We start from the raw sequence: 26,474 nt of genomic DNA, 5'->3' as shown, positions 1-26,474 counted from the left end.
CAAAGGGGACAAAATTGAATATTACATAATTATTTTTTTCTACAATGGCAGAACAAAATATAGTTAGTCAATCTTATTTGGAAAATATCAGTTTAGAATAGAAAGAGGGAAGGGGTCAAAAAAGCACCAGTAACCTATAGGAACATTAAAATTCTATTTTTTTTGGTTGTTTCTTAGGTGGGAGGGGGAGAATAGAATCATAGCAATGATTATAATAACGAAAAAGTGCTAACACAGGAGATTAGCCACTATTTCACTAGAGCTAGATATCATTCACTTAAAAAGAAAAAAGCCTGGCCAACAAGAATAATAATTGACAATTCTTTCTTTTTTCTAGAATAATCCTCCACCCTTCACCAAATAATCGTCCACCTTTCACTGCATAGTCTCTTATCGTTTGTGGTAGGCCCTCGTCTGGGAGACAGGTGACAGGCCAATGAGTAGTGACTGCACACACACATCTCTGTGTTGTGACATTTACTGTGCGTGACCCACTGCCAACCTTGGACTTCGGAACTTACTGGGGCTTCCCGATGGCTTCACATGTTAGCTCAAGCGTGTCCCCTTCCCGGGTTAGGCCTTGTGGAGGGTAAGTCAGCTGAATGTGCACTTGAGGCTTATCTGCATGACAACAACACAGAGTACAATGTTGAACAAATGATATCATCAGGCAGAATCAAACCTGCCTGCTCCTGCAAACACCGCGTACTGGCAGAGCCTGTGTTTCCTCCCCATCCTCATCCTTCGGTTACATCTTTCTAATTAGTTAGTAATCCTGGCATTTGCTCAAATTAAATTGACTAATAACTCTAAAGAGTGAAACGCGGACAGATAAGAGATTCATAAGCCAACTGCGCCACATCAAACATTTCCTGTGAAATACATTTTGTTACATTGAAGTTTATCTCCAGACTCACTCAAGCTAAAGGAAACTCATTTGCCTTCATGCTGAGGTGAAGCCACAGATATTTGTGGTGCTCAGAATTGATACATTTTATCATATATCATATATTACTATGTGACAATACTTTGTGACACTGCATATTAACAAGTTTGGCTCTTCTCAAATTTTTTATGTTAAAATGAAAAACCTAGAAAATTCAGAATTTCAGCATGCAGCTTTAAAAATCAGAATTGGGGGCAGAGGGGGAAAGAGGCTCGTTCACTTGAAGCTAGAAAAATCTTGTTTTAAATATACTTCAGACTGAGGATTTATGTGAGGCGATAAAATGATGTATTTGGAGGATGACTACTCACTTGGAAGTTAATTGTGAGCCACAATTAAAACTCAATACAAGCAAAGTTGTTTTTATCACAGCTAAGCTGTTTAATCAGGATGGACACCAGCACATAAATAACTGACGCCTATGTAATTTATTTCACTATCTGTACCCACCTCTTTTGTGGAAGGCAGGCTAAAATTCAAAGTATCAACGACGATACCCAAACTGTGGACTGGTAGAGCTTTTGAATATCTCTGTAAGGTTCGACTTAACACTACATCAATCTGCAACTCAGTTTCAACAGAGCTGTAAGAATGAATGCTTGGTATATTTTTTTGAAGACATACTCAAGTATAATAAATGGGAGATGGCAAGACATCAGTCAGCAGAAAGGTCAAAATAATTTCCAAGACGTTACTGCCTCAGAAAATCATGCTACCTAAAACAACAGCTCCCTGGCCTTTTATAAGCAAAGCTTAGCTCATTAACATGTATCCTGTGGAATAATGGAAAGCAAAAAAGAGGGCAGGGATCAGCTAACTGCAACCTGTGAGTAGTCAAGTAAGTCACACAAGTCATTTCTCTCTAAGGATGACTGCTTTACAAATGCATTTTTATACACTTATTCCAATCATAGGCCTCCCTCTCACAACTCTGAAACCACTTGGTTTTCAGAACCTTTTAAGAGAACCACCTTGCATGCCAGTGCGTAATCTCACTCTGTATTTTGGTAATGCTTTCTGAGATGCTGAGTCATTTGCCAGAGAACATAAAGTTAACAAGGCTTGAAGGCACCAGTTGACCCTTCCAAGTGGCATGGTTTCACTCTCAGATTCACTAGCTACAAAGGAAAAATTTAAGAGCAAACTGGCATAGATATTTCCAGATATTTATTGGGGAGTTAGGAGAGTAGTCAATTGAGAAGGGCATAAATAAATATGAAGGAAAAACCATAGTGACCTTGAACAGAAGACTAAGTGTGGGGCTACACCAAGACTTAACAGTCATCTTTAAAGCTTGAGATAGTACTCTTGTCTAAATATAAGCCCTGGGTACTCAAAGGACACCCACTAATTTGGCTACATGAAAAATACCAGAGAGACACCAAAAAAGAGAGAAACCCATTATGAAATGCAGAAAGCAAGAGAGAGAAGAAACATGCTGATTTGTGACATCACACACACACACACACACACACACACACACGACAAGGTAAACTAAGGAAGGAATGTCACCTCATTAACACTTAGAAAAATAGAACCTATGTGACACATAAGAGTTCAATGTCAGTAAACCTCTGCCCATGCTGGATGAAGGAATCTAAAGCCCAAACTTCAGATTAAAACTGAATGTTTGCTGGTAGGTTAATCTCTGATCCACCAAAGGGCTGCATTTTCCATGCACCACTGACAATGGTCCATTAATTAAGTGGAAGCAGAATGTTTCCTGGCCTGTGTGGTGTTTTTTCATGCAATTTACAAGCAAAAAAAGAGGGTACATTTTCGGTACTGAACACTGAGAGTGCTGAAAATCGAATTCATCCTGCTTCTTCAGTAACACTACATTTGTTTTAGTCAAATGATTTCTTATACTCCTAATGAGCTGTTACCAGTTATCAATTACTTACATAAATTAGAAGGAATGGGCTAAAAACTTGCTATACTTAAATTCAAGTATGAATGATGTAAGAAGTCAAAGAAAATACACCTTCAATTCGAATATCTGATTTTAACAATCTATCCAAATTTCTTGAGGAATATCCACTATCTACTTATTCTGCCACAACTACCATAATAGCTGGTGAAAAGGTAAACATTAATCTTCCTTCTATTATGTAGGAAAATGTCCCCCAGGTTGACATACTCAGTATTTATTGGTGCATTATCTGACAATGGGCAATCAAACAGTCTTCATGGCCAGTCCACGAACATAACATGTATATGCCAAGGTCTATCTTTGGCTGAAACAAACCTTATAATAAATTAAGTCTCTCTTTCTTTGCCCCCAAAGTGGAGCTTGGAACATTTTCAAGAGGTAGAATAGAACACCTTGTGATTCTATTGCAACTTGGAAACCCCTAGGAAAGCCAAAATTATGCAGGAAGTTCGTGAATACAACTAGGATATGTCAAAATACTCAAGAGTCCAGATGGCGGATTGGATAGCCCAAAGCCTGTCATGTATATTTTAATTATGTTCATAAATCAAATGTTATAATCTACTGAATATTTTACTAAAATGGAACCTAGTGCCAAGATTTATCTTTAAGTAATGAGGTAGGGCCTAATACATTTTCTGGGCAATCATTTTGTGCTTTAGCTGGTATTCCAAGACAGAAGGCTAAAAGCCAGAGGAGGCTTTCCACCCAAGTGCAATAACAGTCTAGAAACATATAGCTCAGAGTGGCTTAATATCATTATAAAGAAGGAACTGTTCTATAAAAATAAGAAGAATAGTGAGGTCTGAGCACTTATTGAACATTACAGTCATGCAGATGGCAATACCAACAGCCAATCAATTAGGTCTTGAGATCTGAGGTTTTCATAATAGACTCTGATTTTTTGTAAAGTTCCATAGAGGACATTTAGCAAGGTTGGTGCTGTACTAAGCAAAATTTATTCACTCGACACAGCTATACAAAGGGCCAAATAGCAGGAAACTAAAGGTCGTATTACACAGGCAAAAGATTTTAGTGGAAGTTTTATTACAAAAGCTATTATGATTTGGGAAACTTTTTATAAATAAACCTTCTATTTCTCATACACATACATGTATGTGGTTTGCCAGATACTTCTATATCTATATAAACACACGCAAACATACATAAAGTGGCCTGAGAGCAGATTATAATTGATTTCATGCTAGTCTGACCCCAAATCAGTTTGTGATCTTTTCAGATGAGTTTTTGTATTTTGTATCTAAATTTCCTAAGCAAATGAAAAGTCATGCCATTCTTCTCTCTAATTAGGAAGGAAGGAAGGGAATTCCTTTGCCATTAGCAGCTTCCTTTTGGACTTTTCTGTATACCAGGGGTAAATCAAGTACTGAGGAAGTTCAGAACACACATTGCTTGAGTACATCTACCGCCCATTTCTTTACAAAGAGATTTCCACATCAGGAATATTATGAAATTTAGCCAATGAAAGTGCCTACGTGCAGTGGAAAATCAAGGAAATTTCAGTCATTCTGGTGTTATTACTGTACTCATAAGACTAAACAATGTTCTATGTACTGTGTAAAGGCACTTAGAATGGTACTCAGTGACTCTGTCCACGTACACATTATTCTGGAATTGCAGTTGAACGTGGCCTTCCCAATCCCCTTCCCAGTCTTAAGCCCAATATTATGAAACTCCGGGGAGAATAGAATTTAATCCTGAAGGACCTTAAGTACTAGTTGGTAGAGAAGAGCATGACACCAGTACTACTGGAAGAGAAGACATTTGTATTTCATAGGCATGGTTTGAAAATGGACCTCCCCTTGAATGTTACTGTCTCTTTGAACCTCTGAACCTTTTGGAGACTTCTTATCAAAAAAAAAAACAGATTCCAAGATATAATAGAGAACAAAGTTTCTCTCAGTGTACCCACCCGCTTACTGCATCCTAGACACGGGCCAACCTTTCCTGTACATCAAACCATACACAGACTAGATTTGGGTCAAGCTATGCACAGGCCCCCTGCACTGTCAAAGGAAGAGGCAGGGCCTGCCTAAGGAGACTTCTGCTTGCTTGGCTGATTAAGTACCATTTAGAATAAAAGGTAAAAATAAAATTAACCTGAGAATAATCCAGCTAGGATTGATACAGGTGACTGACTTGAACAAAAGGCAGCAGACCTCCTAAAAATGACAGTCCTTTTAACTTCAGTAGGATGGGACATAGAGAGAACTCTACAGCTCAGACTGATGAGAGGAGCTGGCTATGCAGCTGAGCTACTCAGACCTCTCAGAGGAGCTGAAAAAGAACATTGGGCAGAAGCCTTGCTTTCTATTGTCATATTATCTTCATGAATAATTTTCACTGCAGTTTATTTTGTTTGTTTGGAAGGTGAAGGACCTCCTGCTGTTACAGATACTGTACGAATCGTAGCACTTAAACCTTGTTTCTTGAACGAAGAGAGCAGAGCAACGACGAGTAGGATGAGTCAAAGAGCGTGAGACTGATGAGGTACCAAAGGTATGTGAACACATTACTAAAGAAGAAATGGTATTTCCTCTTGATGCAATTGGTAAATACTTTGGTGGACATTAAAGCGACTATCCAACAGTATCAAATTTTATCGCATGAGGCTCTGGCATAGTGTTATTTTCCTTATGTATTTTAAACAGGGTGTTTACTCACATCAAGATCTACATCTTTATAAAGTACTTAGAATAAATGTAAACAATAAACAATACGATGTAAAGGAAATCCCTGGAGAAAGAGAAAGGAGCTCGATATTAAAACCTGGATTTTTACTTTGAGCTCTCCTTCAATACTCATGAAAACACAAGCCATCATGTAGAATACAAGGCTATTTTGCTTTGCACTAACCAGTACAGTTCCTCAAAGTTGGGATTCATTTAAGGTCTTTTGGCTTTTGTCCTCAGGCCTCTGTATCTCTATTTTATTCATTGTTTATTTGCCATCTCATGGAGTTCTTAATCTTTTTTTGTGTCATAAACTGCTTTGGCAGTGTGGAGAAACCTATGGACTCCTCAGAATAATGTTTTGTTGCTTATGTTCATAAAAGAAGAAAATTCTGAATTTTAGTCAGAGTGAATTTTTAGTCTGAATTTTAGTCAGTGAAAAGAAAGATGTGATTTCCACCCCCCCCACACACACCCCTTAATCCCAGTTCACAGATCCCTGCCCTGAAATCTATGGACCTCAAGTTAAGAACTCCTCTCTCACAGTGTATCTCAGAGTGAGGAAAATTCTCAGGCAAGACTGTAAGGAGTTCCTTTTGACCACAGATTATAGCTGCCAGTTTGACTTCAACTTATCATACGGAAGAATTAAAGTCAGACCTTGAGTCACAGGCCATTAAGAGAAAGGTAAACACCAGAGGACTTAAGTCACTGCTACTGGGTGTTCCAGCACACAGTCATAAGCACAATACCCTTTCACTAAATCTTGGGGTCAAATGGTCATGTATGGTAAGGAGGTCCCCAGTGAAAAAGAAAAAGAGGCATTTTTATAGAAGCAAGGGGGAGGGGTGGCAAATGGAGGGGAATGTCAAGGAAAAAAAGAAAAGCGGATTGTGAAGAGCTCCCTTCCCCCCTCAAATGTCAAATGCTTCTTTCTCCTGTGGAAGAATTCAACCCCGGAACAACATATTCTTTCTACTGCTGGTTCCTGAGCTGCTAACCCATTGTAGCACCACAGAGTGCTTGGCTAACTATTTGCTGAGTTAGTCACGGTCCTTTAAAGTACCGCTGCTTTGCATTAACAACAAAAGAATGATGCTTAAAAAAATTAGTTTGAGTCAGGGGACTCCATGCCTTGATGATTCCTCAAGAGGAATAATAAACACTGAAATTACTTCCCTGAAACTCAATTCACCTGTTAAAAAATAATAAAAGGAAGGGAGAGTGGGAGGAGAATATTCTGTTAACAAGAAGACTGGGGAGCAGAGAGAAACAGGCCAAATCCAGACACTGCCTGTTATTATGCCTCAAAGAAGGAAGGAGACCTGGGAAACAAAACACGTGGAAGGGATGATGTGATAGAGGAAGTTGTTTTTGGAAACTAAGTCTAATGCTCCATTCCAAGTACAAAGAGATTTTCCAGCTTCCAGGTTTTTCTTACTTCTTTACTGCAGGGCCCCTATCGATAATGGAAGAACGTTTATTTTGGCACAGATAAAGAACAGGTTTTGATCATCTCCTCAATGCCCAATTTTCTTCCAATTGAGAGAGCGAAAAAAAATCTAGCCTTCTGTGGATCATGGATGAAGAGAATTATGGATTTATAAAATGCATGGCTCCATCAAGTCAATAAAACTCATTTTTAAAATGATGCCCAAGTACACGATTAACTGACAGATGATAATTGGAGCAGGGGACTCATTCAAATATGTTTGTTGAGTCTGTGCCCCCCCAAATCATCCCTGGCATTAAAAAATAACCAAAATAGAAGCCCTAACAAAATGGATGCTTTTCACGAGAGTATTTAAAAAGCAAAGCTGTAAGAGGGGAAAGGAAAGAAAGCCCAACAGTAATCCAAGAGCTTCATTTTGCCTCTGTCCAGAGTCAAGGCTTTTTCTTTCCCTTTTTGCACAACAATTTAAATTCCATACGGAGGGTCAAGTCTTTCCTTTGAATTTCCAGCTTCTGTCACTATGTGTTGCCACCTTGATGTTATTTAGACAGTTTTCTTTTAATGTGCAGACAGAGAACTGTTCTCGTTAAACAGGCTTTTATGCGACAAGAGCACATCTCCGATCTGAACCATTACTAACTGTGCTACAATTCTATCACACTCTGTTCTAATCACCCATGTTGTAAATTTCATTAACTTCATGTATACAGGCACTTACCCCAACAAGCCTCACATAAGAATCACAAAAAGATTTAGGGTCAGGTATTCTGAAATCATTAAAAACAACAACAAAACCCACTATGGTACTCTTCATCGAAGCTGAGGGAATAAAGGCTTTGAATGGGAGCTTGCGAGCATAATTATTTTCTCTTTTAAACATTTAACTGCACATTGCTGCTGCTGTACTCTTGCTGAGTCTCAGAATGAAAGCAAAAAAACCAAGGGCCCTACTGTATATTCTTCATTCCCAGCAACATTCCTATGAGAAAACCTTATTAATGAGCTTGCAAACGAGCACCCAACTGGGAAATGTCACAAACAAGAGTGGCTAATGCCCCAGAAAATCAAATAACTGAACACTTGGCTGATTGTGGTGCCTTTCATATTTATAATAAAAAAAAAGGGGGGGGTCTTTAAATCACGGATTTGGAAGGGGTCAACACCTCGCTGAACAAAACAACTCATTTATTTATGTTCAGAAATCTCCAGATGATAAATTACATTGATGTTAATCACTTCAATGCATACTACACAATTAATATCTGTACTCACCAGAAACATAAGGATTATTAAAAGTGTGGCAGCATACACATCTGGCTGATTTTTAACATAATTGGGCACAACAATTTCTCTTGGTACCATCACAAACAGGGGTCTCTAACAGATATCGCAACAACCTGTGTTCAATTAATTAGGACTGAAAACCTCAAGAAAAAGAGACTTCCAAGTTGGGATCATGCCCTTGTCTTCTACGTGGGGTGTGGTGCTGTTCTATCATAAGGGGTAAAGTTTAACCCTTCATTTTGATTTTACTCCCCTTAGTTTTGACCATCACATTTCAAGCCAAACACTTAAAAGCATTTCAATGTAGATTTTTCATGCCTTCAATTCCTCTTCTTGTTCTTAGAATAAGAGTGTTTAAAAAAAACAACCTAATTCACACGGACCTCAAAGACATGACTTGACCTCTCATGCCATGCACATTCTAGCTCTTAGAAATTCATAAAGTGGAATATGGAGTTGTCTCAAGCATCCAGGATAGAAAAGGGGCTGAATGAGAGTGCTCAATGCTAATCACAACATGTCAAACATATATCTATGGAACAATTATTCATCTAGCCTGGAAGCAATTGAGTTCAGTGTACCAAAGGAAATAAAGAGAATGAGAAGGCCTGGGTTCTATTATGTCTTCTGCCATCAACTAACTGTGTGATCTTCAGCAAGTCAATAAATATGTGGACCTCAGTTTCCTCATCTGTGAAACCTGGAGTTGGATCAAATAATCCCCAGAGTCTCTTTGTGGTCTAAGAATCTGTAAGTTTATAAACTTTACTTACTGGTATACTCCCATTATCTTTTCCCTAAAGTATCCTTCAGAATTTCATCTACATCAAAGAGCTGCCATTAAATGAATCTTTTTGGAGATCTCAATATTTGTACGATTCATATTCATTCTTCATGGCTACCAAAACAGGGGTTGATTGACATGGGACTTCTGTGAGAAGGGTTAAATATAGCCAACAATGTTAAGGAGCCAATATTAGCTGAAAGATAAAAACTGCTGTGCCTGTTAAGTGGGTATCCCAGGCATTGCAGGCAAAAGGGCTTTGATTATTTTGTTATTAGATGTCTGCTTATATTGAAGGAAACTGAAGTAACCAGATCCATGCAATGGATCTTGTTTCTATCACAGTAAATAAGGAATAAATATGAGAATATACTATTCTTGACAGTGGAAAATGTGTATGATCGGGAGTGAAAGATAAACTAATCAATGCCCTTGAAAGTTAGCATGCATTTGTAAAAAAGAATCCATATCCCCAGAAAGTTAACTTTGCAATTGTTCACCTTCTACTGTCAAAAAATAACTTTGTGCTGAATACAACCCAAAGAACTTTTGGGAGGCGTAAGCCAAGTGCTCTGAGAACTTCTCTTGCCTAACGTGTTTGTGTCTTGGGCTAAGTAAGTCACTGAAGATCCTGAATAAAAGAAAAGTTGGGGAAACCTGTCCTTTTCCAGCTCCCAGAATAAGGTACCATTAGGGATTTAAAATGGTCAGTAAGAGCACCCGCCTTCTTGGAAAGACATTATAGCTACTTTGCTATCGTTAAGGATTAGCCGCCACATGGATTCAGAAATAGAACTTCTTTGCTCCCTGAAAGGATGTTTTAAGTACAGAAGCTCTGGGTTGTGGAGGGCCTGGCAGAGAACTATTGCAGACAAATTTTCTGAGAGCAACCCTGTAAATTAAGGGCACAAATCACAGGATCCTTATGAGCCTTAGGTACAGAGTCCAGAGGACAAGGTAGCTGACAACTGAGAGATGTGGCCCACATTATATTTAGAACAGGGTTCTCAAGATACTTTGGAAAAGTATTGGAAAGGTTTAGGGGAAGGAGATGGATGAGTATCTACTCAGGTTTCACAACTGAGCTAATGTATTATTAAAACTAATGGTGCCCTACAAGGCAAGTTAATGGATATTAAGTTTGTATAAATGAATTACATATTAATGAAGTCACAAAAAAATCTACAATCTGCCAATTTAGGTAATATCTGATCATTTCTGTTTTCTCATTATAGGAACATTACTCCACGATGGTTTTGGTCATATGAAAATTATAAGCAGGATGCCCATAATGAAGCTACATAATAAAGGAGAAGAAATGAATTAACAAGAAAAACCTGCTTTATGTGATGACACAGATGAGCCAAACTCACAGAGCAAGAACAGGTTGGACTAGAATGGTCCCTTGAGAAACAACTCTTCATAGATTCACGTCTCCACACTTTGTTTAAGAAAGTGGGCCTGCTGCTCAAGTTTAAAGGGGCACCCTGCTTCTCTGAAATGACACCTAAGAATGCCTAGTCCAGTCTGAGTCTCATAATATTTTAATACACAAGTCATTATCTGATATTTCAGAAAAAAATTTATGCTATCTGAACTATGTTCCCATGGATACCGATCATTAGAATATTTGGTGGGACCATACCAGGAGTACATTCCCTACCTGCACTTCTCATCCCTGCTCACACTTTAAGACCTAGGTCAAATGCTGCCACTTTCTATAAAGCTTTTCCTGTTTGCCCCTGCTTTAACCTCCACAAAGGAAAATGCCCTTCCCTCTCTTGGACCTAAAAGGACGATTTAACTTTATCTCTCTTGAACACCAATCATGTTTTATTTTGTATTAAGGTTATTTGTATGAGGGTCATTTTGCCCTACTAGATGATGGGCAGGAAGAGGTCAAGGATCTTAATATCTTTCCTTCTTCTTCAGGACTTCGCATTTAGCAAGAAATGAATTGGCCACAGAATTCTATTTGTCAATATTATGGACGGCCAACAGAGCATATTTTTGCAGCAAAAACCTGTTTAGATTGTTCATAAATAAATGTTGGGCCTGGAGTCAGGAAGAATCATTTTCCTAAGTTCAAATCTGGCCTTAGACCCTTACTGGCTGTGTGGCCCTGGGCAAGTCACTTAGCCCTGTTTGCCTCAGCTTCCTCATCTGTAAAATGAGCCGGAGAAGGCAATGGCAAACCACCCCAGTATCTTTGCCAAGAAAGCCCCAAATGGGGTCACAGAGAATAGCACATGACTGAAAAACGACTCAATTCACCTCAGGCTCGAGCTTCTTAAAGAGAAATAGGCTATTCTTTGTCTATATTTCTCATTACAATTATTTTGAAGGCACAAATAAGAAACATGGAAGCAGCATGGTGCAGGTGGAAGAGTAGGAGGATCTGGGTTAAAATCATAGCTTACCACCTGTATGATAACGTTGGGCAAGTCATTTTGATGGGGTTTGAGAGATACAGGAACCCCAAAGAGCAGAGTTCCAAGACAGGGTCATCTGGAATGAATTCACGGACTCAAGCATTCTTAAAATCAAGATGGCAAAGATTTATTGTTATACTTTTCAGTGGGCAAGAGTTCATAGGGAACCTGCAACCTTAGGGGTACAATTAAAGTTTATATAGGATAAACTATAGTAAAACAGGTGCCAAATATGCTAACTAGGTGATTCAGGGAGGGATTAGGGAGTGGTTAAGGAGTGGTCAGTTCTTAAAGGAACATACACATTTAGTATCTACTGCACAGGCATTTTACCCAGAATTCACTGGGAAATGGCCCAAGGCAGGGCTACATGGAGGTGTGGTTTTTAGGCCTGAAACGTCACAAAGCCAACTAACAGTCAGGGATGACTGAGAAATACCCAAGTTGCCCCCTCCATCAATGTCTCATCAGACGAAATAAATGTAAGGGAGTATACATATATCTAAGTCTAGGATGCACATGAACTCAGGATGCATGATAGTCCATTGAGGAGTAAATATCTCTATGAGCCAGTACACAGCCAGTTCAAACTAATAAATTCTATAAGCGCAGCTGGCTACTATATCAGGAAGAGAGATAAATGTTTTGCTAGGGCATATTGTCTTGTTTTGCTAGGGCATACTGTCCTTGGTCTGGGGAGAAACTGCCAGGGACAGTGTTTTGAGGCTAGGGAGAAATGTGATTTTGGAATTAGGGTCCAAGCACTGGCACCCAAGCACCCCATCAATTTCACTTATAAATTCAATTTCTTGGAGACCCTTTCCAGTTCTGAATTTAAGATCCTATAAGAAAATATGACTTCACCATTAATTAAAAATGGGTAGCATGCCAGTAGAAAGAGGGCTGGATGTGGAGTCAGCAATCTGGGCTCATATACTGGCTCTGTGCATTATTTCCTCATCTGAAAAATAGGGATGATGGTACTTACACTCCATCGGCGTATTGTTGTTGTTGTAGCAATTACGCTGTACTTTCAATGGTTTCAACTGAGTTTGGATAGAAACAGTTTGGGGGCAAATCACTGTCTTATTATTATTCTTTTATGCTTAATCTTCCACAGACTATTATGCAGATGGATAAAACAACTTTGTTTTGCAAATGAATAAAAATATTGAGCTAGAAGCTCATCCTCTGTAAGTTAACTAAAAGAAAGTTGAGACAACTCCAGCAGCAGACATGAAAATTTGGCTGATAGACCTCATCCTGTTCCCATACAGTTTTGATTTCTTCTGCTAGGTCTGTATAGTTTCAAGCTTTTCATTGCATGTAGGTTGGAAATTATGTACATGTCACAGGTTAACATCAATTTTTAAAATTATTTGCGTTTTATGGATCAATGTTATTAGTCTTACTACTATTAATGAGCATAAATTATTTTATGTTTAAGACCCCCATTAAGACCTCTATATTCCAACATTTAAACTCACTGCTATAAATCAGGTTTAAGATGTAAGCCAGAGTTCTAACACTTGTATTTAGAACTATATAGCATGTTTGTTGTTATTGTTCAGTCATGTCTGACTCTTCATAATCCCTTCTGGGGTTTTCCTGGCAAAGATATTGGAGTGGTTTTGCCATTTCCTTCTCTAGCTCATTTTACAGATGAGGGAAGTGAGGCAAATAGGGTCAAGGGACATACTCAGGGTCATATAGCTAACAAGTATCTGAGGCTAGATCTGAACTCACAAAATAAGTCTTCCCGACTCCAGGTCCGTCATCTATTCACTGCACTAATTAGATGCTTCAATAGCATATTTACAAAGGAGTGAAAAATTTTAAAAAATCACTTTTCAATGCTGGCACAGGCATGATGACCTAACACATTCACAGAAATCCCTTTAATTAAAGTCAAGTGCTATAGCAGATCCATATTAAGGTCTAAGAATCTGGATGGGTCCCACTTCAAGCACTAAATTTTAGTTAAATATGATATTTCTAGAATCCCACTAGTACTCTGTAACATGGCAAAGGTGCATAAAAATTTCACTGTTTAATCCATTATGTGATTCTCAATACTTTGATTTCTCTACCAAGGTTACAAGATAGAAATTGTATCTACACTATAATAAAATGTAATTACATAATTAATGGCTTTTGAAGTCTTTTCAAGCAACTCTAGCTCTAGCCCCAAAGAATAAAATACTTAGCTACTTACACTGTACTTCTAAGTACCGCTGTGTCTGCATGTCTTTGACTGCAGGGTGGTCCACAAGACAGATCACAGGGACGCCATCATCCTCTTTGCCAACAGTCAACATAAGCTGACTGGTCACAGTGTACATGTCTGACCATTCCTCCACCTCGGATTTTCCTGTAGGAGAGAAAATGTATCAAGAAAGAGGTGGCCAAGTGGATTCTGGACACTGAAGTCATTTTTAAATCAACTTCTATAAAGTAACTATTTATCCTAACTAAAAATAATAGGTGAACAAGTTAGTAATAAGGAGTGCTGGTTTCATTTGGTTTGTTATTTACTTTTAGACTGACACTTTGTACATTTCATATGTTTCCTACCTTATAATATATGTATTGATGTGCATGTTATATAAACATTAAAATAAACCATAATATGCAAGCTCCTTGATGACAGGAATGTCATTGTTTTGTTTTTTTTTCCCCCTCGTATCTCTAGAGCATGACACAGTGCCTTATACACAGTGTTTAATAAATATTTGCTGAATGTCTACACGACTTAATTGCATTTGTTATTAATTAAATTTATAGATTTTCCTCTATCCCAAAGCTTCCTTCAAACAACTTGGGTAACGTCTGCCATCTTGACATCTGAATGCTCTGGGCAGAGCAAATGAGATGAGAGGTGTTCGCTTTACAGACCTGTCTGAACTTGAAACATCTATTAAGCACTTTGTTATCTACTAGGCAGTTCAGAAAATTCCAGGATATCATCCAAACCTCCTAAATACTTAAATCAATAGAGTTATAAACAAGCTCCCTTTCTCCTCCTTCTATCATCAACAATTAAGAAGGAAAGTAACTAAATGGATTTACATAATTAAAATAGTAATTAAAATGCTTAAACTCTGAGACCGTTGAAGACCACAAAAATGCAGGGGCAGTGGGTTGAAGCAAAGTATTGCACAGGGCTTCGAGCCAGATGGGAGACACTTCCAAGAACACCCAGAAAAGGAAGAAGGAGGCTTCCGGATGGAATGAATAGGCAAAGGCAGCCCCTTCCCTGAACTACGCACTCTCTGGGACATGATGCACCATTAACTTTCTTTTAATGCTTTGTATTTATCGGTACACATTTAATGGCTCAATTCACATAGACAGGGAAGGCAAAGGGGAAATGAAAAACTCTACCCTTCTAAGACCATACCTAGGAAATGGAAGATAAAAGCAGAGCAAATATTTGAAACTTAAACTGATGTTAACACATACTTAGACTTGCACATGTCTAGATACCGATTTTTCTATCTCTTTTCTACAGAGATTTGAGCTGTTCCCTTTGGCATCCTTCAAATGAAAGAGGGCTATTTTAGTCTGACCATTTGTGCCAAACTATAACCAAAGGAGTTCAGCCTACTGGGTTCCTTGTCCAAGGTACCACTTCTACAGTGATCTTGATAAAAAGGGCATCTGAATGTCGAAAAAGGATTTAAGGAAACCAGACAGTTTGAGTGAAGGGGAGGGGTATGGTCAGATAGAGTGGAAGCAGAATCTTCAAATGATGCAAAAACCAAAGTGGAGGCTGTTTGAAGACACTGGGATTAAAACACAGGCAACAGTCTATTGTTGCAGGCCCTAGCTGAAGGAGGGCTAGAATAAGGGGGGGCGTGGGGGGTGGTAGAAGAAAATTCTAAATTAAGCACAAGAACATGCTGGTAAAGAGGAAAGTGGGGAAAGTGAGTAGCTTCACAAAAGAGGTAGATCTATAAATTTGTAACTGAGCTAAAATTTTTCTTTCTGGGTGGGAAAGCCACCCCTTCAGGGAAACACATTATCAAAAGAGCTGGTATTGCAAAAGATAGCCGGAACAACTTGGGTCTCACTATTTACACTATTCACTCTGTTTAAGTAAAAGACTTTTTAAAAGTTAAAAATGAAAATTCTAGGTTCTAACTTATTCTGTTATGTCCAAGGACAATGATCTCGTCAAAGACCTAGCAAGAGGAAATATAACTTGAAGGAATGAAGACAGACTTCATGAGTTGAAGGGGAAAGAAAAAACAGACTCAAATTCTAGTGTTGAATGTCAGGGCCTCTTAGGCCAAAGTTCTTAGCTTATGTCTTCAAATCTTTCAGGAAAGCCTGATGCAATTGGGGGGGTTGGGGGGGGGGGGCGCGTCACCTTGTGGAAATATTTCCATGGACACTCGAACTTTCTTTTGGAGGAAAAGGATGCAACTTTTCAAGATTTTGCTAAATAAAAGATTTAGTTAAATCTACTGTGAGGGTATGTTGTGGGCATGTATTTTAAAATGCTCACTACAATGCAGGCTTTTTGTAATTAAATGGCAACACCGCACATCATGACTAATAATAATAATAATAATAAATAAATGAACACATCTCCCAACTCTACCCGTGAGCTCCTTGTTCCCTTTGAACCATCTGATGGTGGTGGCTGGTTTGCTGGCCATGGCGGTGCAGTTCACTTCAATCTCTTCTCCTTCAACAGCAGTGTCTTTCTGGATGTCAATCATCAAATTGCGTGGTGGGACTACAAACCAAGAGATAAGACATTTTAAATAAGAAGAGCCTTTCTTAGTATTTGTTAGATTTATTAGAAAGCATTCATATTAGTGTCAATAACTGATATGGTCAACACTCGTGGGAATAGCAAAAATCACTATTAAAAAAACCTCCAAAATAAAATTCAGGTTATGTCAGTTCAGAAAGCAGGCATGCAAAATAGGCCAGGGTTTGGGTTTGTTTTGGCTAATTTTTGAACTGAAATTTCTTTTTAACTTCATATTATAAAAAGAGTCACTTCTCCAATTCATATAAATTGAAGATAACGTTGGGGGGAAAATGTATCTCTCTGTTATAATGAGTTCCTTCACTTTGGAAATTGGGGATTCTCAGTGACAAAAGTTCCCTCTCAAAATCTTCCTTCTCCATTTATCTTGCTCTAGTATTACAGATATTGAATCTGCTAAAAAGGATGCAAGCAATTAGAAAATATTTAACCAGGGAGGATGACAAAGGGAGGGAGAAATAATACTTCTAAATAGGTTTTCCTTATGAGGAGGCCTAGGAAGCCTCAACTCACTTGAGCATCAAGCTTCAGATGAAAGAGACAAAAGTTGATGGGCAAAGATCAAAAAACATGAGGCCCCTCCAAACAAACAATCATTCACCAGGGAGACAGAAACAGAATCACTGCACCTTTGTGAACTAAGTTTCATTTGATTCAGAATATCCACAGCCCTGAGTCTGTTCTCTGCTTCAAGTGGAAGAAAAAAAAATTTCGGAATTTAGAGAAAGGATCAAGTTTGATAAGGAATACCAATGTTTTTACCTTCTGAAGAGCAGCCACAAACTGCCCTAGGACTACAAAAATAACTGAAGGTAGGAAAAGGTTCTCAAATTATGTTTAAAAAAAAAATAGGGTTTACCAATAAATTTCTACACTTAGGGTTAAAGTATCCTTGTGCAAATATATTAATATCGACATGTATATCCAGGAAGTGTTAAAAAGCTCCTTGGATGGAAACACTTTCTATTATACAGCAAGAATGGGGGAAGCATATTTTTTTTTCTGAAACTAAGTTGCTGGTGAAACCTCATATAAAGTGCAACCTTGCCTTAAAAGTGAGACTGTTAAAATAAAAATCAGTAAGAATACTGAATTCACCAGAGTGAGTATAAGAATCTGAGTCCTGACCACTATGAATAAGCAAAGACTTAGCTCAGACATATGATTAATAAGTTTCTCAACTCAGAAGAGAAACAAGAAATTAAAAATGTATAAACATGCCATCCTGATGATCAAGTTGAATAATAAATCTCTGGTACTGCCTTCAATAAATTATAGGATTAAACCACATATTTGGGATTTCCAACTGTTTCAATCCAAAGTAAAACATTTCTATGAGATTTCCATGAAATGAAATTTTACATTGGATTGGAACAGCCAGCAATTCCTACAGGGAAAGCAGAAAAGAAAACCATTTGTTGCACATGTTTCTCAGCAAGCTCAAAGGATGGAAGGAGGGAGAAGAGAAGGAATTTGTGGGACAACAACAGGTTTTTCTTTTGTTCACACTGCTAAAGAAAATCAACAGAAACTACAAATTTGCTCAATTAGTTCCCTCCCGAAGTAAGTGACCCAAACAAATAACGATGTATGGCAAGGAGTGACTCCAATTTGTACTTTTACAAAACTAAGCAAAAGGGGAAAAAAAAAATACAATTACTGCTGAATCAGCACATCTGCCAAGAATTCTAAAGGAAAGGCAACAGAAAAAGTAAATGGCAAGGATCTGCGCCAATAACCCCTTAGCGCATGTCATACTAGACAGAGGAATAAGTCTAGAGTACAATTGCCCTTTGTCAGGTATGACTGGATAACTGATAGGAAATGGGCCAGGAAAACTGACTGATGAATTTAAAGTCCTTATTATCTCTTGACTGAACTATTTTAATAGCATCCTAACTGGTCTTTGTTACAGAAAGGCACCTGAACTCCACTTCTCTACATCTAACCCTTGACACAAGAGGACTAAGGCCCAGGTCTGATTTGTGGCTCCCCAGGTATTGCTGTGGTTCATTCATGTCTGACTCTTTACAACTCCATTTGGGGTGATCGTGGCAGAGATACTGGAGTGGTTTGCCATTTTCTTCTCTAGCTCACTTTATAGATCAGAAACTAAGGCAACTGTTAAGTGACTTGCCCAGGGTCGCACAGCTAGTAAGCGTTTGAGGTTGCATTTGAATGCAAGAAGTCTTCCTGACTCCAGGCACAGCACTCTATCCACTGAGCCACCTAGATGCCCTACCCTACCTGCCTTGGTATCCTACAGGGAAAAATACAAGGTCCTCAACCTACTCTTTCAGCCTTATTTCAACAACATTCACTTAACAAGTATTTACTAATCCCTTACAATGTGGCAAACACTGTGCTAATCCTGGTAACATGAAGACAAAAACTAATAGTCCCTGTTCTCAAAAAGCTTACTTTTAAGGTTGCAGAACAGAATATGCACCTTTAAGTGCATATAAAATGAATAATTTGGGGGGCAGGAGAGCACAAAAAACTGGAATCATCAAGAAAGCCCCCGTCGGGATGCCTATCAATTGGGAAATGGCTGAATGAGCTGTGGGATATGAATGTAATGGAATGTTATTGTTCTATAAGAAATGATGAGTAGGCAGATTTCAGAAAAACCTGGTAAGACTTACATGAACTGATGCTGAGTGAAGTGAACAGAAGCAGGAGAACATTGTGCATAACAGCAACGTTGTGCGATGGTCAACTATGATTTGATTTAGCTCTTCTCAGCAATACAGGGAAAGGATCCAAGACAATTGGAAAAAGCTATCCACATCCAGAGAAAGAATGGAGACAGTCTGAATGCAGATCAAGCCATACTTTTTTTCATAGTTGTTTTCCCCCTTTTTGTTTTGTTTCTTGTTTCACAACAAGACTAATGTGGAAATGTTTTATATGGTTGCACAGATGTAACCTATACCAAACTGCTTACCATCTTAGAGAGGAAAGGGGGAGGAAGAAAATTTGGAACTCAAAATTTTATATAAAAGTGAATGTTAAAAATCATCTTTACGTGTAACTGAAAAAAAAATAAAATGCTATTTAAAAGGAAAAAAAAAAAGAAGTCCCCCTGGAGAAGGTGAGAAGGGCAGCAGGTATGTGGGAAAGTACTAAATTTGGAGACACAGGACCTCAATTTAAATCTTACTTCTGCCACTTAGACCTATATAACCTTGGGCAAGTGACTTAAATTCCCTAAGTCTCATGTTTTCTCATCTGTAAAATGAGGGGGGTTGAACTAGATGACCTCTAATGAGTGAGCTGAGCTTTGAAGTTAATTAGGGATCCTAAAGGGCAGAATGGAAGAAGCAGAGCATACTAGGTAGGGAAGAGAGCCTGGGAAAAGGCACAAGGGTGGAAGATGGATTGTTGTATACATGTTCCGTCAAGCAGACCAGTTTGGGTGAGATGTAGAATACATGAGGGGGAGTAATGTGAAATGAGCCTGAAAAGGCAGGCTGCAGATAGATTTTGAAAGAATTTAAGTGCCAATCAAAGGAGTTTGTGTATATCCTAAAGTAAGTGGAGTCACTGGAGATTCTCTGGTGGGTGGATGGGTGTGTGTGAGTGTATGAAAGATACAGACACACACAGGCCTTTGCTTGAGAACTACTGCCTCCTCATATTTTCACCAGTTTAGTTCATTTCAAGAACCACCTCTTCCCTGATGGCCCAGATCAATGAATTAGTTCCCTCCTTCAGTCTCTTCCTTTTGTGCTTTAGATCACTCCTCTGCTCTCATCATAACCTATACTGTGGGTTTCCTTATCCATGAGAGTATCTTTTTTTTGGGGAGGGGGGGAGTCAATTGGGGTTAAATGACTTGCCCAAAGTCACACCACTAGTGTCTCAGGCCAAATGTGAACTCAGGTCCTCCTGATTCCAGGGTCATTGCTCTTTCGACTACACCACCTAGCTATCCTCCTTTATCACAATATCTTTGTAATTTAATATTCTTTCTGCTCTTACTCATTTCCTTAAAAGCAAGGTTTTAATTTTTTATTTGTATATCCCTGTGACCTAGCACAGTACATGATAGGTTCTTAATAAATGTTTGATGAATTTTATTGAAATATGTTGTAATAACAATACTGTGCCGGCTGTGCATCCCCCATGCCTGGAACACTCCTCCCTCTTTTAGCTCGCTTCTTAAAATTCCTCATATGGCTAGTCACTGGCAAGCACATGTCCATTCTAAGCCATGCGTACTACATTAAGATGCCTATGTGGAAAATGGAGAAAAGGAAAAGGGTAGAAGGGGAGAAGGAGAGGGAAAAAGTAAGGGGGAGGGAGAGGGAGGGAGGGAGGGAGGGAGGGAGACAGAGAGAGACAGAGAGAAGGAGGAGCAGGACAAGGAGGAAGAGGGGAGGGAAGGAAGGAAGGGAGGGAGGGAGAAAGGAAAGAAGTGAAGGAGGAAGGGAGGAAGGAAGGAAGGGAGGAAGGAAGGAAATGAGAATAGATAAAAACATTATCTCTGATTTCTACTATATTGATTTTACAATGTAACTGACCCTATTCCCCATTTTGTCAAGCCCATTTGTGCATTCTGGAGTTAAGCTCATGAAGGCAAATGTCCCTCAGAGCTAGTTTAAAGGTGTGGTTGAAAAGGAATGTTGTAATCACGCAGTTAGACCCTGGGACATCTGCTAGTTGTCTGTAAGTTCTAACCAGCTTCACCTGGTGCCATACCCACAAAGGACAAGTCAAAGGTCCTTGCTTGTTCTTGTGCAATTAGGGGAGGTTTGATCTCCAAGCAGGAGAACCTGGTGGTTCTGGTCTCCTGGCCCAGATTATAAGAGGCAGATGAGTGTGTAGTCAATTGTAATGTTCTCTACCCAGACCCCACTCCCTTCCTGTGTGTCAATAAAGAGGGTATCCCCCCCTTTCACTGAGGTCTCTGGCCTTACTGAGGTGGCCAATCTGATCTAATTTGTTAGCAATTATTTAGGTCATTGTCAATAAACTGATCTTACCTCTGATGGAGTAGTTTACCTTTAAGGCATTTATTTATCAAAAAAGAAAGGATGAAAGAAGGAAAGAAAAAGGAAAAAGGAGGGGAGGGGGGGGGGGGAGAGAGAGAGAGAGAGAGAGAGAGACAAAGACAGAGAGACAGACAGAGAGAGAGACAGAGAGAGAAAAAGAGAGACCTAGAGAGAGAGAGAGACAGAGACAGAGACAGAGAGAGACTGTTTGCTTTAGGTTATAAAGAGAATGGGGAAAATACATGTAATCCTTTCACTGTAAAAAGCTATTTTTATCCTTATACTCAGTGGTCTGGGACTTAGCAAGCCCAAGTTTACCTATTTCACTCTTGTTGAAATGCCTTGATAGTTACTATGTGATAATCTGGGATAGGCTAAGATGCAGAATAGATTCAGCAGGTGGTAGAAGGTTTATACAGGAAGTTATTGCCAAATAAACTCAATGGAGCTCTGTCTTAAATTCAACCACAGTAAATTACTGATTTTCTGGGTGCTGTAGGGCTTACCTTACCTTCTTTGCCCTGCACCCAACTATTAGGTCCATGTACATTTACAATACCAACATCAATAAACTGCCATGTTTTGGTTTCCCCTCCGCCTCCTATCTGTTGCTGATAGCTTTTCTTCAACTACCTTTAATAGTAGAGGGATTATCTATTCTCTATTGCTTGGGGGGATATAATAAGCAATCTTAATGTCACCTACTGGCACAAAAATTAATAAAAATTCAACATTCTCTTTATTCATTAAACAAAAACCTATTGTTGACTATGAAAGAAGTGTTGCTTTATGTACAAAGGCACAATAAGAGAATCGGCTTGAAAACCGGAAGGTCCAGTTCTGTGATTAAATGTGTGATGTTATACAATTTGTTGAACTTTTCTGAACCTCAGTTTCCACATCTGAAAAATGGGCATAACAATATTTGTACCACCCATGTCAAAAGATTGCTTTTAGGAAAGGGTTTTGTGAACTTTAACACGCCATAGAAATGTGTAATTACTATTAGGTACTACAGGGCATACAAAGAAGAATAAGATATACCCTTACATTCATAGAACTTAAGAGGAAGAGAAATACATCAGTATAGAGAGGTGTGATGGTGGTGGCAATCACATTAAAAGGTGCTGAGAAAAAAAGAAATGGCTGGCTAGGAAGTAGAAGCAGGGAAGGCAATCAACTTTTTATTTTTAAAGCATCTGGTTGTAAAGAGGGGAGATAAAAAGACGGCTGTTTTATAGGGAAGACGGGGTTAGGTAGGGTGGGGGGTATTTAGGTAAGGGGATACTTGAGAATGTTTATAAAAACTAAGGGGAAAAGGCCACACAGAAGAGACTAGAGATATAAAATATATAACTGAACAAAAAGGATCCCAGAGGGGCAGACAGGGGGGTGGGATCAAGGGATAAAGGTTGAGGATTCAGTCTTGAAAAAGAAGGACATTTCTTTCCCAGAGACAGAATGGAAAGAGAAAGGAATAGGCAAAGATACAAAGAAATTCTGAGCCAGAGAAGAGGAAAATTCAGGACTCTTGTGACTGATTGCCTTGGTCATCTGCTGAGACTAGGGAGAAGAGAAAGGAGATGGAGGGATTGAAAAAGATCTGAAAGAGGTGCTCGGGAAGGAGAATTATTGAGAGGTGACCAAAGAGGAACAAAAGTGCTGTTGCATGGTACTGAGGACCTGGTGGAGGACTGAGCACATGAGTTTATAGTAGGTGCCATCCATTCCATTTTGTGTCTTTCCCTAATAACATATGGTTGAAAATGAGAGGACAGAGAAGATTTCATGGGGTCAAAGAATGGTATGTGGTTTTGTGAATCACATTCTTAGAAGAATCATGGAAAGATGCCTGGTGGGTAGAAGGCTTGGGTGGTAGCAGAAGAAAAACAATGACTTGGAAGATATTATAAACCTAGATTCATAGGTTTAATAGAACTGGAACAAACCTTAGAGGTCATTTAGATTAACCTCCCTCCAGTGAGGAAACAAGCACAGAGGTAAAGTTAGTAGATTCACTCTACCATAATGCCTAATCCAGGACATGCATGGTAACAAAAATGGCCAAACAAATTTTTGTTAAAAAATGTAATGAAATGTTGCTGCTTTGTAAGAAGAGATGACTATGAAGACGTAAGAAACATCAAGACTCCTGAGAACTGATGCAGTGAAGAAGAATTAAGGAAACAAAATATACAATGAATAAAACAACCTAAACAGAAAGAACAGTAAAGTGAAACAGTGTTATATGATGATAATAATGACTATGATTGGACCCTGAAGAGAACTGGAAAAAAATGTACTTTTCTCTCATTACTTTGGAGGACTTAAATGAGAATACCACAAGTGCAGAGTATTACATATACTGCTTGACAAAGTCTGGAGTTGGTTGAGGTTTTCTGGGCTGCTTACTTTTCTATTTTTAAAAATATTTTATGTTATTTCTTTGTTTCTTGTGATGCTTCTCTAACTAATGGAGAGGGGAAAGACATATTTGAAAATAAATGTGATATAAAAACAAAAGGCATCATAAAACATTTCTAAAGAAAATATATTACAGGAAAGGGTGGTGGCTTCCTCCTCTAAGAGTGAGACATGACATCTGTTGACTATAATACCTTTCATAGCATATTAAGAGGGATAAATGTAAGATTCCAGGACATTAGCAATATATTCTATAAAGGAATTTTAAATATTTAGGTACTCAGTGTCTGGAAATCAGATGGTATTTTGGCAACTAGAAAACAGTAGATAGAATATCTATACTAGGAGTCCCCCCTCCCCCATGAGCTACCTTCCCACTCTCCTTCCATGGCCTCAAAGAAACTATATTCTCCTTGTTCTATTGCTTCTCTAAACTCTCCTCCTCTACTTCTTCACGGGGTTCTTTACCCTCTTTTGAACCCTCAAGGCTGTTCTACAGGAATTGACCAGAAAGGCTGCAGATGCTATGCTGGTCATTTCCAGCTCTGTGTGTTTCTGCATCTCCAGCCATGACCTCTCTTTTGAGTTCTAGGTCAACATCCAAAACTTTCTAGAGGAGATCTCCATATGATGAATGTCCTTCAGGGACCTCAACCTCATCACTCTCCCAGCTAAGATTTCCATCTTTCTTCTGAAGCTTAGTCCTCCCTCTGAATTATTACTGTCGATGGGACCACCACTCATATTCTTTCACTTAAAGAAACCTAGGAGATTACTTTTGACTTTCCCGTCACCCTCACCTAATATATCCAACTACCATATTCCACATATTCAACTAATATATCCAATTGTCATGTCTTGCGAATTCCAACATTTCCTGAATCTTGGCCCTCTTTCTCAATTTTCTCTGCAATGACATTAGTGTAAACTCTCGTTAGTATCTGCTGGGTTGACTGCAAGAATGCATTAATTACTACTGATCTTCTTGATCTACCACAAAGTCCTATTCTGATACCTTCTCAAGATATATTAATGAGCCTGCTTACCTAAAGTTTATGCCAGAAGAGCAGAAGTTATGGTAGGTTCTATCACCCTAGAAAAACTTTAAGCCTGGGCCAGGAAATAAATTGAGTATGCTTTCCAACGACCAGTACAAAGAGGTTGCAACATAAATATGCTAGCCACCTGGTGATGAAATGTCCAGCCATGACAACCCATAAAACAAAGAAAAGTACAAAATGGCCCTCAGTCCTGTGTGACTCCCTTTGGCTTCTGTGGTGACAGTGGCAGATGGGCAAGAAAAGTGGCAGAGAGGGTTAAGAATCATACGGATTTTATACCTTTTCTAAAGACACTACATTTTCTTTGTTCTCTTACTTCTCCAAACCCTACTTCTTTTCTGTCTCCTTACCTGACTTCTCACCCTCTTTTTAAACCCTTAAGGTGGATGTTCTGCAGGAGTTGCCTTTCCTCCACTTCTCTCTCTGGGAAATCCCATTTACTCCCAGGGCTTTAATTTCACTGTTGTAATTCTAAATCTTATCCTTATCCACTGACAATGAGTAGAAATACTATCAAAGAAACTGAATCATATCACATTCTCAGGATAAAAAAACTCCAGAAGAAAAAAGATAATTGGAGCTCACTGGAAGCATGGCTTACAAATACCCCTTGGAAAGACAAGTAAATGACCTGTAGGAGTTATTTGTCATGTGTCCAGAGGCCGTAAGATATCATTCCTGAAAATATATTTGGTCATCTTGAATTGTAGTGTTGATGACAAATATCTGCAAAATAACCACTTTGATAATAATTACAACTTTTACGCCAACATCTGCTGCAGGAAATTAAGAAGTATAGAAATTCTATTAAGACCATGATCCACATGAAATCAATATGTATTTTGATACCTGGTGATTTCAATGGATTGATGGGAACAGAGGAAGAGGGTGAGCAGAAATAAGTAATGAAAAAGAAGCCCAAACCTTGTGGACTACATAGTAAATTAATGCCTTAATATATTGTAAATATTTTCTTCAAGAAAAGACTTGGAAGGTACCAGGCATGGCAAAAATAAACTAACATCACACACAAAAAATAAATTTATTGTATTATTATAGACAGAAAATAAATTATTGCTTATGTGGGAGTCACTATTGAGTCAGTTCTCTGTGTATAGTCAACCCACTAACTTGTAATAGCGAAATTCAAAATAAGGACAAAAGTAGAAGAAAATGAATGAGAAAAAGATACGGTGTGCTATTAAAAAATTCCATCATGATTGATTCAAACAAATGATGAAAAATGGGATATAGGCAAAAGAAAGTAATGATATTGACTATAATAATTTCATACAGTTTAACTGGCAAAGGAATTGTCAGAAAAGGAAACCAAGAGAGACTAAAAAGCACCTTATTCAGCAAACACCTGACTTACTTGCTGAATGGATACACCTTGCTAAGCAGCTAATGTTGCTAAGGGCAACATTAGTTTAGAATATAAACTTATTTGCAAAATCGTACAGAGAAGAATGATGAAAGACTTTGAGCAGAGTCACCTCATAAAACAAAAAGACTAGAACTTAAAAATCAGTTTAAAGAAAGTCTGGCAAGAGACCCAATTAAGCAAAGACAATTCAAGGGAATTTATAATTGGAAATGGAAGGACAAAAAAAAGGGAAAAAAATCTGCCAAAAAGATTATAAAAAACTACTTTTAGTTTCATAACATTAGTAATAGAAATAGG

General features: G+C 38.5%; 1 protein-coding gene across 4 annotated transcripts in view; it reads right to left on the bottom strand.

Moving 5' to 3' along the window:
- Positions 1 to 26,474, bottom strand: part of CADM1 (cell adhesion molecule 1) — a 361,874-nt gene that overhangs the window by 42,615 nt on the left and 292,785 nt on the right. For all 4 annotated transcript variants that reach the window (XM_036744674.1, XM_036744675.1, XM_036744676.1 and 1 more), the window contains exons 4-6: positions 16,132 to 16,269; positions 13,741 to 13,896; positions 522 to 621 (exon numbers count right to left, since the gene is read on the bottom strand). In XM_036744674.1, the coding sequence (XP_036600569.1) occupies positions 522 to 621; positions 13,741 to 13,896; positions 16,132 to 16,269 (394 nt within the window). The remainder of the gene's footprint in view (positions 1 to 521; positions 622 to 13,740; positions 13,897 to 16,131; positions 16,270 to 26,474) is intronic.

Source organism: Trichosurus vulpecula, chromosome 2 (genome assembly GCF_011100635.1).
Source record: "Trichosurus vulpecula isolate mTriVul1 chromosome 2, mTriVul1.pri, whole genome shotgun sequence".
In the NCBI taxonomy this organism is placed as follows: Eukaryota; Metazoa; Chordata; class Mammalia; order Diprotodontia; family Phalangeridae; genus Trichosurus; species Trichosurus vulpecula.
Note: the sequence above shows the minus strand (reverse complement) of the source record. Positions and strands in the feature narration are given on the sequence as shown.